General features: G+C 45.3%; 2 protein-coding genes across 3 annotated transcripts in view; one reads left to right on the top strand and one right to left on the bottom strand.

Moving 5' to 3' along the window:
* The window catches only part of USP20 (ubiquitin specific peptidase 20), a 47,077-nt gene extending 36,940 nt beyond the window's left edge, over positions 1-10,137 (bottom strand). The window contains exon 1 of one of the 2 annotated variants that reach the window (XM_049896984.1): positions 10,028-10,137. The gene's annotated coding sequence lies outside the window, so the exon portion shown is untranslated. Of the gene's footprint in view, positions 1-9,904; positions 10,005-10,027 lie in introns of those variants that run through there. The other variant, XM_049896985.1, reaches the window with a different exon arrangement.
* Positions 10,138-10,247: 110 nt separating this feature from the next.
* C9H9orf78 (chromosome 9 C9orf78 homolog) lies at positions 10,248-16,950 on the top strand. The gene is made up of 9 exons (XM_049897006.1): positions 10,248-10,387; positions 10,740-10,799; positions 11,727-11,778; positions 11,921-11,991; positions 12,392-12,469; positions 13,197-13,394; positions 14,146-14,282; positions 14,376-14,474; positions 16,304-16,950. The coding sequence occupies exons 1-9, from the start codon at positions 10,305-10,307 to the stop codon at positions 16,393-16,395; spliced, it is 870 nt and encodes a 289-aa protein (XP_049752963.1). The 5' UTR covers positions 10,248-10,304; the 3' UTR covers positions 16,396-16,950.
* The last annotated feature ends 829 nt before the right edge of the window (positions 16,951-17,779 follow it).

Genomic DNA, 17,779 nt, shown 5'->3' with positions numbered 1-17,779 from the left:
AATTGACTCAACAGCTATAGGTTTTCCAGATCTCGATTGGGGCGGGTTTACATTTACCTGCCAAATCTCATGAACTATATCTTTGAAGTGCATGCATTTTATTGGGTGTAAATTACACTTCAATAAAGTTGATTAAAAGCATTTTAAATCATTATACATAAAAACTGAAAACTACCCAAATGTCCTCAACTGGTGAATGGATAAACAAATTGTGGTATATCCATACTAGGGAAAATTACTCAGCAATCAAAAGGAATAAACTACTGATACCCCGCAACATGAATAAATCTCAAAATAATCATGCCAAGTGAAAGATGCGAGGCAACAAATAAATAAAAGAATACATAATGCATGATTCCATTTATATGACGTTTTAGAAAATGCAAGCAAAACAGCTCAGACGTTACCTGCAGCTAGGGTGGAGGAGGAGGTTGACTGCAAAGAGGCACCATTTGACAAAACTCACTGAACCATATACTTTAAAGGAGCCAATTTTATTGGATATAAATTACATCTCAGTAAAGCTGATTTAAAACCTTGGGGAGGGGTCACACTTTAAATAAATGACTGAGACTTATTTTACCAACACAGAGAAATCTTGGAACAATGTTGAATAATAAAAACAAGGGGAAGAAAAATAAAAGTGGCAGAAGGATACATGATACATGTAGTATGACATCATGTAAAAAACTGATAGTCTTGACAAATGATAATTTACAAATGGATATACAGGTAGATAGATATGCCAAGAGGTGTGGGCGAGTCTAAGGGAGCATACCCAAGAGGAAATACAGGTGTAACAGTTGCTAGTGCTACTTACAGGACTGCAGGTGCCGCTCATACGTTAACATGGACAATAGAGCACACAAGGGCCACAGTCAGGGCACTTCTTAGACATAACCAAACACCTCGAGGGATGAAGTTCCCAGACTCGAAGGGAAAGGATTATAGACTTGGGAGACATCTACATCAATTGACACACAGTTCACACGACAGTGTTTGGTAACCTACTTTGGTGAGTAGTGTCTGGAGTCTTAAATATTTGTTGAATGGATTGAAATTGCGAAAAGATATAAAACACTATTACAGTAAAATTTCATTTTTGTAAAATAATTTTGTTTCATGCCTGGAGAAAGGATGCTATCCATTTCTGGGAGGATGGAATGAAGTGACTTTAATTTCCTCCTTTTTTGCTCATCTGCATTTCCTAAAATAAATTTGTATTGCTTTTGTAATAAATAACCTAGTAAGTTACTTTTAATTATTTTTAAAAAGTTCAAAATAAGAAAATCAGGAGAACGTGTGTCTAGCTTCCTTAGGATGTAAGGTTTCCCTCACTGAAACTATGCTTGCTTTTTTTCCCTGGACTCCCAAGAGTTCTCTGGATAACAGAACCTCAATTTCTTGGAGGCTCTCACCACACAGACCTGTCCCCCATCTAACAGCACAGAGCAACTGCTGTTCCTTCAGTTGTGCAGTCATTCTGTGCCAGACACTGTCCCAGGCCCACGTAAAGTGATCACGACACCCAAGGCCCATTCCTCAGTGGAACGTATTTTCAGAGCAGGGAGGGCGGCAGCACGAGTGGTGCCAGAGGCCCCAACCAAGGGCTTCTAAGCTGCTACCTGGATGGCTTAAATAGCACAGCTTTCCACATGACTCATCCAGTCGAAGATTTGCTCTCAACAACTCTGTTTTTGCCTCATTTACGTTTATGTCAGATTAAAAGTTTTCTTCTTCTCCTACATATCCTGAAAATAAAAAAATTCATTTTGGTTTTGTTTTAATAAAATTAATATACATCTCTGTAGCACCTAGAAAAGGATAAGGATAAAATGGATAAAAAATCACCTGTAATCCTATTATACAGAAAAAATATGGTTGCATTTGTTGTCTTCTTTATATATATGAACATATAATTCTTAAAACTAAACTGGAATATAACAGATACAGCTTCCATATGGGTTTTTGTTTATATTATACATTTTTCATGTCACTAAATTTAATTTCAACAATTTTGTGCAATAAAAGGTCAACTCAGTGAGCCTGGGCTGTCCATATCCCACACATTCTCAAGGTCTTCAGAACTGGCCCTTGACTGGCTCCTGGGAGACAACCTCTGGGTCCTTGGTGATAGCGGCTTTGTATACCTGGGGAGTTGGGCCTTGCCTGACAGTTTATGTTAACAATGGGATTTATGGTGAAGACCTGTTTTTGTTTGCCTATGGCCTTGGGCCATGCTAGGTAAGTTTGACCTCTAGAGAGCACTAGAGACTAAGTAACTAAGGTCAGTCACTTACAGGCTCCATGCTTACATGACTGGCCACCAGTAATAAACCCTCGATACCAACAATCAGGTGAGCTTCCCTGGTTGGCAATACTTCATATGTGTTGTCACACATTCTTGCCAGGATAATTAAGTGCTGTTTGTGAGACTCCACTGGAAGAAGACAACTGGGTGATTGCATCTGGTTTCTCCTGGGCTCCATGCTATGTACCTTTTTCCTTTGCAGATTTTAACCTGTATGCTTTCACTGTAATAAATTATAACCAAAAGTGTAACAGCTTTTCTGAGTTCTGTGAGTTCTTCCATCAAATCACCAAACGAGGGTAGTCCTGGGGACTCTGAACTCAAACTTCATTTTTAATGGGTAAATATTTTATTACATGGCTATGCAATAACCCAATCACTTTCCTACTATAGGATACTTGGTATTTTTTTTGTGTGTGTGTGAGTGTGTATGTATTCTGCCATTGTAAATAAGAAATATTTTGTAATATAAGTCTTGGACTACATCTTTGACAAAAAAGAAAAAGTACTATGTACCATGTAAGTATGCTTTGATGAATCTAGATATATATTGATAAAACAAGTTTACCTACCTACCAGTGGTCTGAGTGTACCAGCAGAGGAAGCTTAAGATTTTATAGCATTTTTTAAAATTAAATGTTTAAAAATCAGTTCATTTGAAGAGAAAAGTTGAACGGTAGTACTGAAAACCTTGGGTGTTTAGTATTCCATGTATATAGTACCTGAAAGATCAGAAGTGGATGGGTTTAGCAGAGTCGTACTGTCTCAACTGTCTGAAAGCCATTTTATCTTGGTACCCAACCAACACAAACTGTTGTCAGTGCCAAGTGTTGATCTGCGGCCCCAGAAAACAAGCGAAGCATGGGCTCGGCCCGCATGGGGCACAGAGTCCGTGTTTCAACACCAGGGTACCTGCGTGCAGCCACTGGGGTATTATAATTACTAACCACAGCACTTTTTATTGCGCTTTTACTGCATGTCAGTTGCTTCATGTATGCTACCTTGGGAGGTGATTATAATTGCAGACGGCAATAATGGAGACAGCTGGCCCTGCGTTCAGCTCCTAGGCTCTGTCACTTGCCAGCTGTGTGACCTTAGTTAAATCAATCACTCAACCCTCAGTTTTCCCCATCCATAAAATGGGGCAATGCAGCAACTAGGATTACTGTGAGGATGAAGTGAAACAATGCATAGTAAGCATCTGGCATAATGACTTATGAACACACGGACTTTCAGGGTGGCTCAGGTTCTGTATTCATCTGTACAGCAAGAATGCTCAAAAAATTCTTAGTACTGTAATTTGTGTTACTGGCCATGTTTTACAGATTAGGAAACTGAGATTTGTAGGAGTGTAAATCACATGCCCATGGTCACACAGAAGGGTGTGGAGGAGTCAGAATTCAAATACTCTCTATCAGAATCTTCACTCAGGGTTCCACTGCCCAGGACAACACAGGCCGATCAGTCTAGCAAGCAAATGCAGCAACATCGACCAAGTCGGGCCCACAGCAGTGCTACATTTTAAGGTCCAAGCTCATTTTCTAGAGATTAGACACAAAAAGCCAGTAAAGGTGACCCCACAGACTGAAGCAAATCCTCAAATACCTCTCCCATCGTTCTCAGGCAGCTGGCACCTCTGAGCCATAATTCCTGCTAAGAACCTCTGCTTCTTCCCCACAACTTAAAGATTCCTTTTTGCAACAAACAAAGGCTGAGAAACAGTTCCAGACAACACACTAAAGAGACGTGACAAAATTAGATCATGGATGCGGAGTGGGACTGCCATAAACGTCACTGCTGGAACAACTGGCAAATTTGAATATGGGCTGCATATGGATTAAAAAAACCCAGATCAGTGTTAAAGTTTCTGAAGGTGAAAATCATTCTCTGACTATGTATTATCACGTCCTTGTTTTTAGACTCTACTCCCCGAAATATTTCAGGGTAAAGAGTCATGATGCCGGCAGTTTACTGTCAAATGGATCAGTGATAATAACGACGATGACGATACGCTGGGTGCCATGAATGGTTAGGGCACTTGGCTGCTAACTGAAAGGTTGGAGGTTCGAGTTCACCCAGAGGCATCTTGGATGAAAAGTCTGATGATCTACTTCTGAAAAACCAGTCATTGAAAATCCTGTGGAGCTCAGTTCTACCCTGACACCTTGGGTTGCCACGAGTTGGAGCTGATTCCACAGCATCTGGGTTTTGGTATATATATACACATACACACACGCACACACATACATAAGGAGCCCTGGTGGCACAACGAGTAGGAGCTCAGTTGCTAACCAAAAGGATGACAGTTCAAACACACCTGGCAGCTCTCTGAGAGAAAGACCTATCTGCTTCAGTAAATGTGGTGCAATGGATCACTTTTAACTGGCCTTTCTCGCCATGGTCTTGTATGTATTACCAAATGATTGGGTGGGGCTATGCAAATAAGGTGCTTGTGGTCCACCAAATGGATTGGACAGCTTGCTAATAGTGCAAATAAGGCACACGGCACCTTTATGAGGTGGTGCCATACAAATAAGGTATATGGAACCCTAACAAGGGGATTGGTCAGTTTTGCCATCCTGCTGGGGTTAAAGTGTGACACAGAGAGAAAGAGGGAAGAGCTGTAACATGGAAGACAGCGAGAGATGGTGGCATGGCAGTAGCAAGAGCGATAGCGGTGTGAGACAGCAGGAACCAAGAGACCAGCAAGGGACGGCTGTGGTGAGGATTGCTGAACCATGGTGCCAAGAGTTGTAGCACTTACCCAACAAAGCCCCGAGCATGAGCCCAGCAGCAGAGGGCAAGAAGAAGCTGTCCTGATCAAGAACTGTATCCTGAGTTGTTCCTGTTAATTCTGAGTTGTGTCTGATCCTGAGTTGTACCCTGTTATTTCCCTAATAAACCACTTAAATGGAAGTACGGTTCATGAGTTCTGTGAGATGTTGCAGGAACCCAAAGACTGGAGGAGGGTACTGAGAGGAGGAGGAGTTGATGTTAGAGACGATGGACTGGTACAGTAGTTTGGAAAAGCTGGACATTCGGGACGTCTTTAACCTCTGCCTCATAGGTACCAACTTTGTGCTGAGCCTTATAAGATAAATTATTCATTTACCCGGGCAGCAGGGCTGTGCCCCCATCACATCGACTACAGAGTACCTCTCCCTCCTGATCCACCAGAACTCCCTCCTCTTTGGGGAAAAGAAAGCAAGAGGAAAGGAGTCAGTATGTCTGGCAAAGAGCCCACCCATTCCAGGCCCAGGGTGCTTTAACCACAAATAAGGGCAGTGTCATGGGTTGAAATGTGTCCCCCCAGAATGTGTGTCAACTTGGCTAGGCCATGATTCCAAGTATTGTATGATTGTCCACCATTTTGTGATCTGATGTGATTTTTCTATGTGTTGTAAATCCTACCTCTGTGATGTTAATGAGGTGGGATTAGAGGCAGTTATGTTAATGAGGAAGAACTTAACCTACAAGATTAGATTGCATTTTGAGTCAATCTCTTTTGAGATATAAAAGAAAGAAGTGAGCGGAAAGACATGGGGACCTCATACCATCAAGAAAGCAGCACTGGGAGCAGAATGCATCTTTGGCTTCTGTGCTGAGATGCGCCTAGAAGAGCAGATTGATGACAATGACCTTCCCCCAGAGACAGAAAGCCTTAAGCTGGAGCTGATGCCCTGAACTCAGACTTTTAGCCTACTAGACTGTGAGAGAATAAATTTCTCTTTGTTAAAGCCATCCATTTGTGGTATTTCTGTCACAGCAGCACTAGATAACTAAGATAAGCAGGTACTTTCCTTTCCTACCTGCCCCACCCACAGAGGCAAAGTTGAGGGGGCAGGGCCCACCCAGCTTGTAGGCAGTGTCAGTCAGCACATCCAGGCCTGGTACCAGTTGCTGGGACCAGGCCGCGGGTGCCTGTTACTCATCATTTTCCCGGAGGTTCTGGCTACATCTCCTCCTCCCAGTGAGTAGCTCAGTCCCTCAGGACCATAACAGTGCTGCTGCTGAGCCTCCTACCCATGCGGGGGAGCCCCTCCAGCCCTGACCCCATGGATCCTCACCACATTAGCCATCCCCACCCCCATATGCCCATCCCTGTATGCATGTGTGTGCCCATACCCCTTCATGTCCCCTCTGCCCCTCTGCACATGTACCATTTCTCTTCCTCCTGCTCTCTTCTCTCCATTATACCACCAAACAACTCCATTTTCCTGAAATCCCAAACACGCCCCACCCCTTAGCCCAGTCTTAACTCCCTAAAAGCCCACCATCCTTTTGGCTTTTGGAGCAGAACTCCCGGTCCCCCATCTCTGCCCTAACAAGTCCTGTTTCCTACATACCTCCAGGTCTCCTCATGTGCCCCTCAGCCTTAGCCACCCTTCCCTTCACCCCTCAGCGTGTGCAGCTCCCTGTCTTGAACTCACTGAATCCTCACAGCTCCCTGGGAGGTGGGCACCATCACTAAACACTAGCTCCAGTTAAAGGTGGAGAACGTGAGGCTCAGAGAGCTGGAATAACTGGCTAGAAGTCACACAGCTGAGTGGTTGAGCCAGGATTTAAATCCAGGACTGCGTGCCTGGGAGCCAGCGCTCTGAACCGTCCACTACCCAGTGACCCAAAGAGACCTGGCCAGTCTGCCCTGGGGAGGATCTTGACTTCCCCCAGTCCAAACACCCAGACTCCAAAGGAAGCTTCCCCTGCATCACAAGGGCAGTAGCAAGAGCCTCATCTGAGAGTATCCAAAACAAACCAAACCCATTGCTGTTGAGTCAACTCTGAGTCACAGCGACCCTACAGGGCAGAGTACAACTGCCCCATAGAGTTTCCAAGGAGCATCTGGTGGGTTCAAACTGCTGACCTTTTGGTCAGCAGACGTAGCCCTTAACTACTATGCCACCAGGGTTTCCTAAGCCACTCAATTTAAATTCCTTGAAGTCTAGGATAATTTCTCTGCACAGCCCAAAGCCTGGTACTGCCCTTTGCTCTGGGCTCCATGAGAGTCAGTTCATTGAACAGGGCGTAGGTTTGGGACTACCTCAGGCTGGCAGTTCCTGGGGGTTAGCAGGCTGGAGGTGATCACCAGCTGAGGTCATTGAGAAGCCCCAAACCTTGGAGTGAGTAAAGTACAAGCAGAAACTCAGACTCAGAATTTTGGGTCTGAAAACACCTACAACTACAAAGCAGTAGTCGCACCAAAGGTCCCACAGTTGATAAATGGTTACAGCAGGGACTCTGGTGAGAAAAGAGGTTCAGAGAAGGGAAGGCTCTTGGCCAAAGTCACACAGCAATTTACCAGAACCAGGACTTGCACCCAGGACCTGTGACTCAGTCCACCGCTTCTTCTGTCACATTACCAAATAAACTGCAAACCAGAATTCACTTATTTAAATTTGCAATTCAATCCTCCCTCCCACTCCTGATTTCTCTTGTCTTGCTCATTTTTTTCTCTTTTCCATTGTACTCATCATCTTCTACTGTACTTCACATTTTATTGTTATTAGAAAGTAACTCCACTAACTCAAGGATCTTTTGTGTCTTTTGCTCGCTGATGTATTTCAAGCACCTAGAATAGTATCTGCTCCATATAGTATGGGTCCAGTAAATATCTGCTGAATAAACGAATTAGTCCAACAAACTTTCATCGAATATCACCTACTATGTGCTAGGCTCTGAGCTGTATCACTTTGCTGGATCCCAAACCTTCCTGGACTTAATGCTCACTGAACCCTGAAATGAGCCAACATTTCATCTAGCTCCAGAAAGGAGATCGCAAACCAACCCAAACCTAAGCCGAGCCTGTACATTTTCTTAAACAACCAAACTCCCAAATAAGATTAAACCTTAAGACTCAGCTCTGAAATGAAGAGAATCCAAATTTCCTGGAGGCTCTCTCTGAGGAGCAATCCCATCCCACTCCCCAAAGAGGTTCAGCAGACTTGAAGGGTCTTCATCCCTCAGTCCAGCCACCGCCAGAATCAAAGCTGCCACCTTCTGAACATTAACGATGTGTAGGCCCGGTGCTACACAAGTCTCAGTTAGATCTGCCCCAGCCCAGGTGGTATCACTTGGCACTCCTGCCCCACCCAGGGGTGCAGCTCAACTGGACCACATGTTCCTCCCAGGGACCTCAGATAAGGGGGAGAATCTAGAAATGTGCCTGGTCTTCTGGCCTTCCAGAAATGGCCTGAGAGTACTGTCCAGTGCCCCCTGGAAGCTGGTGTCGTGCAGTGACAGCCCTGCCAGGTAGGCAAATTCAGAGCCACCTCTGAGAGGGCAAGAGCTGCAGACGCCAGACCAGCAGACCCCTAGAGGTTAACTCCCTGGGTTCCTGCAGGAATGCCCATGGAGCCTTTCCTTCAGCTGACGGGGACACAGTGTCCAGTGGTTCTCATGGGCATCTGGGTTTGGCTGAAGCAGGCTGCAGAGGGCAAGACTTTTGGACTTTTAATACGAGGCTTTTGATCAACCCAAAAGGTTGTTCCAAAAACTCTTGAGTCTACTATTTGTTCCAATCCAAGACAGAGAGTAACGATCTCAGAGGAGGCTGTTCCAGAGAAAAGTAAGACATTCCAGAATGCTGCCCGGCTTCAGAATGGTGTTCCAGAAGACGGAACCCAAAAGAGACTCCACCAGCCCTGCCCCCGCCCCCAGCCAGTGAGCTGTAATAACAGCAGCTGCAGCAAACACTTACTGAACTCTTACTGTGCCAGGTACTGTGCAAAACGTGCTACTTATCCTCGCTCCACCTTCCTAGCAGTTTAACTTTAGGTACATGTTGCCTGAGCCTCAGTATCATCATCTGTAAAAAGTAAAATAATAACCGAGTCTACTTCACAAGGCTGTTGGAAGAATTCGATGAGATAATGCTTGCCTGCCACATAGTAAGTGCTTAATAAGAGGTAGGTGTATCCAAGGAAAGGACCGGCCTATATTGATAAAAGGAAAACAACTATTACTTAAGGCGGTTCCTTAAAGTCCCCATGATAAGCCATTATTTATGCATTTAGTGTTATTTCCTAAGCGTTTGATGCCGTTTTTCAGATAAACTTAATCCTCGCAGCATCCTCTAGGTGGAAGGAACAGAGGACAGAGCGACTGTCCTCCCGACAAAGGAGGAAAACAAGACCCGGAAGGTCCAGGGAGGCATCGGGCAAGCGCTCAACGCAGCCAGGAGCCCTCTGGCCTCAAACCCTCGCAGAGGGTTCAAAACATCAGACGCTCCTCTCCTCTGGGAGGAGTGGTCTCAGGCCATTATTAGCCGGCCAGTCGGCGCTGGGACTTTAATTCATCACAGTTACGGACAGGTGATCATCTTTTGTCCCTGAAGAAAAAAAAACGCACGACAGGGCCCAAAACCCCGGGGAAAGAAAAGTCAGCGCCCCGAGACGCCACACGCATGCTTCCAACGCTGGGTCAGGCCCCCGACAGAAATCAAAGAGATGGGCTGCCCCTGTTCCAGAGGAGCAACGAGCCCTCGGAAAGGGGGTTAGGAAATGGGGCGCCGGAGCCCCAGGGGACCCGCTAGGCGCCGGCCGGAGGAGGGGAGGGGGCGGCGGCGGGGGCCGGGGAAGCCCGGGCTCCGCTCACCTGGCCGCGGCGTCTGGCGCACCTGGCAGGGCCAGGCCCCCGCCGGCCCGGAGCGGGGCTGCAGTCGCCCCTTCTCCGAGAGGCCCGGCCCCCCTAAGCAGCTAGCGGCGGTCCGGAACTCACCTGCTGTCGTAACCGCGCCGCCGCCGCCTGTCAGTCAAGCTCGCCCTCCGCGGCGCCGTGAGGGGTCTTCTGGCCCTGCGGCCACGCCCCGCCTCCTGCCCCACAGCAGTCCAATCAGGAGAGGCTGACGCAACCGGCGGGGGCGAGGCTAGGCTAGAGGTGCGGGCTGGGGGCGGGGCCGGGCGGAGCCGACGCTCTGATCGCACTACTGCGCGCCGGAAGTAGCCTGGGCTTCGGCGCTGCGGTAAGGCTGCCGGACGGTGGGGCCGCTGACAGCATGCCCGCCACCGGGAAGACCTTCCGCCGGCGCCGCGCCGACTCGGAGTCAGAGGAAGATGAACAGGACTCAGAGGAGGTTCGGTGCGTGTGGGACGGGGCTTCCCCGGGGCAGGAAGAGGGAGCCCGGCTTGGGGCACTCGCCACTGGTCAGGCGCCTGGCTGACACCGCCGCTAACTGAACTGGGCTTTTGGCCCCTTCTGCGGACGAATTTGAACCTCGGAAGGGAGAGGCCGTCGGCCCAAGGCCGCTTCGTTGGGAGAGGTGTTCCCAAGGATGCGCTGTGGGTCTGACTCCCAGTGGGTCTAGGCGCAGAGTTAATCTCTGTACCACTGTGAGGGCTGCCCAGCTGCGGGGCAGGGATATTTGTCGGATCTGCCGGTTGGCTCCGGGTTCCAGGGAGGATCTCTTAGCTCGTGCATTGCCCTTCTTCAGATTAAAACTGGAAGAAACCCGAGAGGTGCAGAACTTGAGAAAGAGGCCCAACGGGGTGAGGTGAGTACCGCGGAGGGACCGCGAGGAGGAGGAGGTGGGGATGATAGAGACACGCCCCCGCCCCAGTTGTTGTCATAAATATATCCTCTTCTCTTGACACATTGTACACTTTCCACTGCCGACTCGATGGCACTGTTTTTTTCTTTTCTTGACACATTGTACACTTTCCACTGCCTGAAGAGGGGACCAGCGTTTTCTGAAAACATTTAACCAAAATGTACCCCGGGTCGTGTGGTCTTGAGGTTTAGTCTAGAGGCATAGGAACAGATCACTAACTTGTTTTTTGTTACATCCGGTTAATTGTGAAATGTCTATGATTTCATGTCAGGCAAATAAACAGCAATAATTCTACCAAACAAGGAAACCAGTGTTAACATTTTAATGTTTTTTCCAATTCCTGTTTCTTTTCTTACTTTATTTAAAGGTCATGATCAATGTAATACGCACTTTTATTTTCTGATATTTTCAACTCAACACTGTAGGCTTTCACCCACATTGTGAAATATTTTTCATAAACCTTTTAATGGCTGCATAATATTCCACCAGATTTATGTACCATAATTTGTGAACTAATCCCCTATGTTGGTAAGTTTGTCAATTTTCACCATCAAATAAGGCTGCAATAGATAATCTCTTACATTTGTGTTTAGCTGTATTTTCCCTAAAGGCAAAATCTTAGAAATGAGATTACCAGGCCGAGGGGATGCCAAATGGCTTTACAGGAAAGTGTACCACTTCACTGCCACCCCTTGCCTCCTCCAGACGCTAGAGTGTTTATTGAGCTCTATCTTATTCATGTGGGCTTTTCCAGCTGGCTTTAATGCCCACCCCTCAACTCTCATCCTTGCACTAATGTAACGTACAGAGCTTCTGAGTATTCCTTCTGATCTCTGAAATCTCTCTCTCTTACTTCTTGGTTTTTCTCAGTGCTGTGGCCCTGCTGGTAGGGGAGAAAGTGCAGGAAGAGACCACTCTAGTGGTAAGTTGTGGGGCCCTCCCTGGGCTGTGGGAAGATGTGGCTGCTCTTTACTGTGTGGTTGTTTATTTTTGTTTTTCATTAAAAAGAGATTCCACTGCCAATTATATAGATGCTCCTTTTAAACTGCGTTTGCTTTCTACAGGATGATCCATTTCAGATGAAGACGGGTGGTATGGTGGACATGAAGAAACTGAAGGAGAGGGGCAAAGATAAGTAAGTACGGGCCATGCTGGGGTGTAAACTCAACTTTAGCCCTTGCATGGGCCTTCATGCTCTCCCAGAGCCTTAGAGTGAAGCGGGTAGACGCCTTTGGTAAAGATTTTTTTTTTTTTTGCAAAAGGTAAAGGTTATTATTATTCTCTTTTTTAAAAAGAGGAAAAAAAAAAATTACATTCAATCAGTACAAAAATTCTTAAAAAATAAAAGGATCCACTCATTTCCCAGAGGTCAACAGCTTGCTTGCATATATTTGTAGAGTTTTCTCTATTGACATGCCATATATATTTCATTTTTTCCAAGCATAAACAGGATCATACTATCCTTTTTTTTTGTTGTGTGCCTATTTCATTGAGTTATAACTTTAAAGATCATTCTCCCTGTTCTCTTCCTTTAGGATCAGTGAAGAAGAAGACCTCCACCTGGGGACGTCGTTTTCCGCAGAAACCAACCGAAGGGATGAGGATGCAGACATGTAGGTCCATGGCTGTGAACAGTCAGGGGTGGGCTCCAGTCGGATAGGGTCTAAGCTGTTTCATCACAGATGACATTTCTGTAATTTCCAAAGGTGTCAGAGTTGGCCTCCCTCTCCTCATATTCCAGGCTTGAGAACTTTGAAAACTTCCTGAAAATTCTTTAAATGGTGTATCTTGGGATTTTAGATTGTAGGGATAAGTATGGACCTGCTCACTTTTTATTTTGCCAACAAGGCTGTTAAGCATGTAACTACCATCTACTGTCATCTTTCTATCTTCAAAGAACCTTACATATCATAACACTGTAGGATATAATCTTACGATATAGGCTAATGGTTAAAATTGAAAACATTTAGCTTGATGAAAAAACTTGCTATTTTTCTCTTTTCTCCGTGGACTGATGAAAGCTTTATCCCGCTGGTCTGTTTGATAACAATGCTGTTGTGTGCCATTGAGTAAATTCTAACTCGTAGCGACTCTATAGAACAGAGTAGAACTGCCCCATAAGTTTTCCTAGGCTATAGTCTTTATAGGAGCAGATCACCAGGTCTTCTCTCCCAAGAAGCCGCTGGTGGGTTCAAACCACCAACCTTTCAGTTAGCAGCTGAGCACTTAACCATTGTACCACCAGGGCTCCTTTTTGCTAGTGTTGGGGATCACTAATTTAGAAAACACCTGTTCTCAACTTCCAGCTCCTCCCTGAGGCCTGTGTGTTTCTCATTTCAGGATGAAATATATCGAGACAGAGCTGAAGAAGAGGAAAGGGATCGTGGAACACGAGGAACAGAAAGTAAAGCCAAAGAATGCAGAGGACTGTCTTTATGAACTTCCAGAAAACATCCGTGTTTCTTCAGCAAAGAAAACTGAGGAGATGCTTTCCAACCAGATGCTGAGTGGCATCCCTGAGGTGGACCTCGGCATTGAGTGCGTTTCAGGCCCACAGTCTCGCCTCCCTCTGGCCCTAGGCGTTAAAAGAAAGAGCTCTCTGCTTCCCAGTTAAAATTTAAAGGGGCTGTTTCTTACCTCTCACATTGGAAACCCACAAATATAAACTATTATAGTTCTGTCTGGCAGGCATGACATGGTTGTTGCCGGGAGTTTCAGGGTTGCAAGGCTTGGGCAGGGTAGTTGAAGAGACTTAAGGGATCCTAACTGCTAAAAGCAAAAGTTTTTAACCTTTTTCATGGCTCTTCAGCTGTTCTAATCAGGAGTTTTCATTCTTCTGTTTTATTCTAGTAGGAGCAATGTTAAAGGTTCAGCCAACCCCTCACCCTGCAATCCTCCTTTCATTTTAACTACAAAATATCTGCTTTAAGAGGGGATTGCCATGGAAGAAATTCAATGGTCAGAATCATCTGTGGGTGTAATAGAAAGTTGGGAGACTCCTGGGTTCTCGAATCTTTTCTGACCTTACTAGCTCAGCCTTAGACAGTTGACTTAACTCTTCTGAGACTTGATGTCCTCTTGACCAGAAGAGGAGAGTAACTCCTGCTCTGCCATGGCAGTGAGACCTCCATGAGGATGAGATTGTAAGAGAGCTAGGTAAGCTGGAGAGAACTGTGCCCCAAGAAAGATCATTTTCTTGTGTGATGGCAGGCTGCCCGCCTTACCAGTCATTTCTGAGTACCAAACGTGCTATGATCTGATCCATGGTCTGGCTCCTTTCTTCTTGTAGTGCCAAAATAAAAAATATTATTTCCACGGAGGATGCCAAGGCCCGACTGCTGGCAGAGCAGCAGAATAAGAAGAAAGACAGTGAGACGTCCTTTGTGCCCACCAACATGGCTGTGAATTATGTGCAGCACAACCGATGTAAGCATCCCTGGGAAAGCAGCCCACCCCCATCCCCATCAATTGGGAGCCCCACGTGCAATCTGACACACCCCCTGATCTCTTTTGGTCCAGTTTATCATGAGGAGCTCAACGCCCCCATACGGAGAAACAAAGAAGAACCCAAAGCCCGGCCCTTGAGAGTGGGCGACACAGAGAAGCCAGAGCCTGAAAGTGAGTACAGCAGTTGGTGCTCTGGGATCAGTGCGCAGGGGCCAACAGAGGCAGAGTGGGCTGGGCAGGGGCATCTGGGTTTCAGTCCACGCTCTGAACCAGGACCACATGCCTTCGCCTCTCCAAGCCTCAGTTTCCTCATCTATAAAATGGGAATAGTAGTAGAACTTCTTGAGCTATCTCTGAGGATTTAGTGGGCTATCAATATAGTAGAGGCTCAAAAAATTAGAAAATTTTAATAAACAAAAATGAATTAAAGTCAGCAGATGAATGGATAAACCCAATGTGGTGTATACATACAGTGGAATATTACTCAACCATAAAAAGGAATGAAGTTCTAATCCATGCTACGACATGGATGAGCCTTGAAAACATTATGCTAATGGGTATTATTGCTTAATGGGTGCAGAGTTTCTGTTTGGGATGATGAAAAAGTTTTGGAAATAGATGGTGGTTGCACAACATTTAAATAAAGTTAATGCCACGGAATCGTACAGTTCAAAATGGTTAAAATGGCAAATTTTGTGTTCTACATAAAATGTTTAAAAACTCGTACTGGCCCCTCTAAAAAAAAAAAAAAAATGACTCATAATTTCACCACCAAAGACAACCACTATTAACAATTTTGTTTGTAATCTTTCAGTAATACACCTTGGCATGTCTTTCCGTGACAGTAAATAATGTTTTTTGTTTTATTTATTTGTTTATTTTTTGGTGAAAATATACACAGCAGAACATACATCAAATCGGCAATTCCTACATGTACAATTCAGTGTGTTCATTTTTATTGGTGGTATCGTGTTCATTTGTTTAGATAGATGTACTATAGTCTGACCATTCCCTTCTTATTGAACACTTAGGTTGTTCCCAGTTTTTCCCTATTTCAAATGCTGCTTTCCTGAGCATTCTTAAATCTATCATGTCCTTAGGCCACGTTCTGAGATCGTGCCAAGTTATCCTCCAGAAATATGATGTAACTTGTTCTCCCACTGCCAGCATCTAACAGTCCCCTTTCTCCACACGGTCACCAGCCCCAGGTGGTGTCATCTTTTTTGTCCACAGTGGTACGATTCTGAAGAAATGCTACATTTGCTCAAGTTTCTGAAAATTCAGCCTGTTGATGGGTTTTCTCACTTGCTACCTGGGAAATTATTTTTTTGTAATATTTTGGTTGTATGTCCTTTGATTCCAGAGAAGTTTCATGTTACTAGCATGTAGCAGAGTCTCCAGATGTGGGTTCAGACCTCAGCCTGTATGTACTTTCTGAGCGGCCCTAAACAAGTCACCTAACATGTCTGAGCAGGGATAGCAATATGCCCCTGGCTAGGGTGGTTGTGAGGATTAAAGGAAATAATGCCTACTGTTTTTTTGTTGTTGTTGTTTACCTAGAGTCCCCAGTGGAGTGGTGGATAAGTGCCGGCTGCCAACCAAAATGTCAGTAGTTGGAACCCACCAGCCGCTCCACAGGAGAAAAATGTGGCAGTTGCTTCCGTAAAGATTTACAACTTCGGAAGCTCTATAGGGCAGTTCTGCTCTGCCCTGTAGGGTCCCTATGAGTCAGACTTAACTCAGTGGCAGTGGGTTATTGTTCACCTACTCAATGCTGATGTCAGCATATTTTGGCTGGCACTTGACTCTAGTCTATGCTTATTATTTTCATTCATTCAACAACAGGCATTTACTGGCCCTACTGTGTTCCTTTTCCCTGGATTAGACCCTGGGGCTCCTGTGGGGAACATGGCAGCCATGGCCCATGCCTGTGTGGAGCTAAAGTCTAGCAAGTGGGTTGTAGCATGGCAAACAGCCTTTCCCATTCTTTTCCTTCTCAGGGTCTCCTCCTAACCGCAAGCGTCCCTCTAATGAGAAGGCCACCGATGACTATCACTATGAGAAGTTCAAGAAGATGAATAGGCGGTACTGAGGGTGGCAAAGGGGAGAAATGCAGGATGGGATGTAAACAGCACCTCCTCCCCCCACAAAAACACGTTTCATGGACAAGGCCTGATGATTTACTAACGGATAGTTCCAAAAAGAGACTTAGCCCTGCTGCCTACCTGCTAGATTTTTCAAGCACTGAATTTGTAATCTTCTGAGACAAAATGTACAGTTTTCCTATTTGGGGACAAACTCTATTTTGTGGGCACTATTAAATCTTGTTTGTAAATATGTTGACTTTTTGTGTGCTCTGGATCAGGAGGAAACAGCTGTGTGTTCAGGGTGAGATAATACCCTTGAGATTGTGCTTTTATTGTCCGTGCAATCATGTCTCCTTTCAAATCTCTGGAATGGGGTTCAGAACTCATCCTTCATTGCAGCCTGTCTTGAGTGGATCCAGCTGGCAGCAGAAATCTCTAGTATGGGACCAAAGGGACAGTCATATTTTCTGACTTTTACAAAGTTACCTGCTTGTTTTCATTAAAAAAAATTCATTTCTATCACTTTTAGCACTTAATTATTAAATATGAAATGAATCCAACTTTGTTGTTTGTAATATGTTTCTTTAACCAACATTAGGTAATTTTTCAAAGGCCAGGTATTGGGTAGCTCAAATGCAAAACTGAATTACTGAGATAGATTTTCTCATTTAGTTCAAAAGACATGGACATGCTCCACCAATCCAGTGTCCTTTCACTGTCACAAGTACATGGCCACTTGTGCTGTTATTTTTCCTGAGCACTTGCACAGGTTGGGATGAGGAAGGAACAGGTCAGTTGACTTAGGGGCTGATTTAGAGTGGGTGTTGCCTTTAGAGAGGTTTGGCTCTGGAGTCGGTCAGATCTGAGCCCTGTCTTAGCTTACTAATTGTGTCTTTGGACAAACACCTTTCCCGCTGAGGCTCAATTTTGTCGTCTGTAAAATGAAGATTATTTTGTTTTCTCCACTAGAATGCAAGGTCAATGAGGGCAGGAACCCATGTATGCCTCGTTTTTCCTTTGCCTCCTCAGGACCTAGCCCATTGCCTGGTATGCAGGTGGTCCTCAGAAATATGAAAGAATGCATGAGTGAATAATCCTTACCTCCAGCATTGTGAGGATTAGAGATATGTAAAGTGTTTGACTTATAATAGGTGTTCAATACCATTTGTTATTTTTGATGTGCAGTACAGTGAATTACTGAATATGGTCCTTCTAGCCACAGTCTTCGTGATTCCCATACAGTGATTGGGTGGGACTATGCAGATAAGGTGCCTATGGCTCACAAAGGGGATTGGACAGCTTGCTGTTAAGCCAGATAAAATGTACGGAACCTGTGATGGTTAAGGTTGTGTGTCACCTTGGCTGGGCCATGATTTTCAGTGGTTTGGC

This window comes from Elephas maximus, chromosome 9 (genome assembly GCF_024166365.1).
Source record: "Elephas maximus indicus isolate mEleMax1 chromosome 9, mEleMax1 primary haplotype, whole genome shotgun sequence".
Taxonomy (NCBI): domain Eukaryota; kingdom Metazoa; phylum Chordata; class Mammalia; order Proboscidea; family Elephantidae; genus Elephas; species Elephas maximus.
Note: the sequence above shows the minus strand (reverse complement) of the source record. Positions and strands in the feature narration are given on the sequence as shown.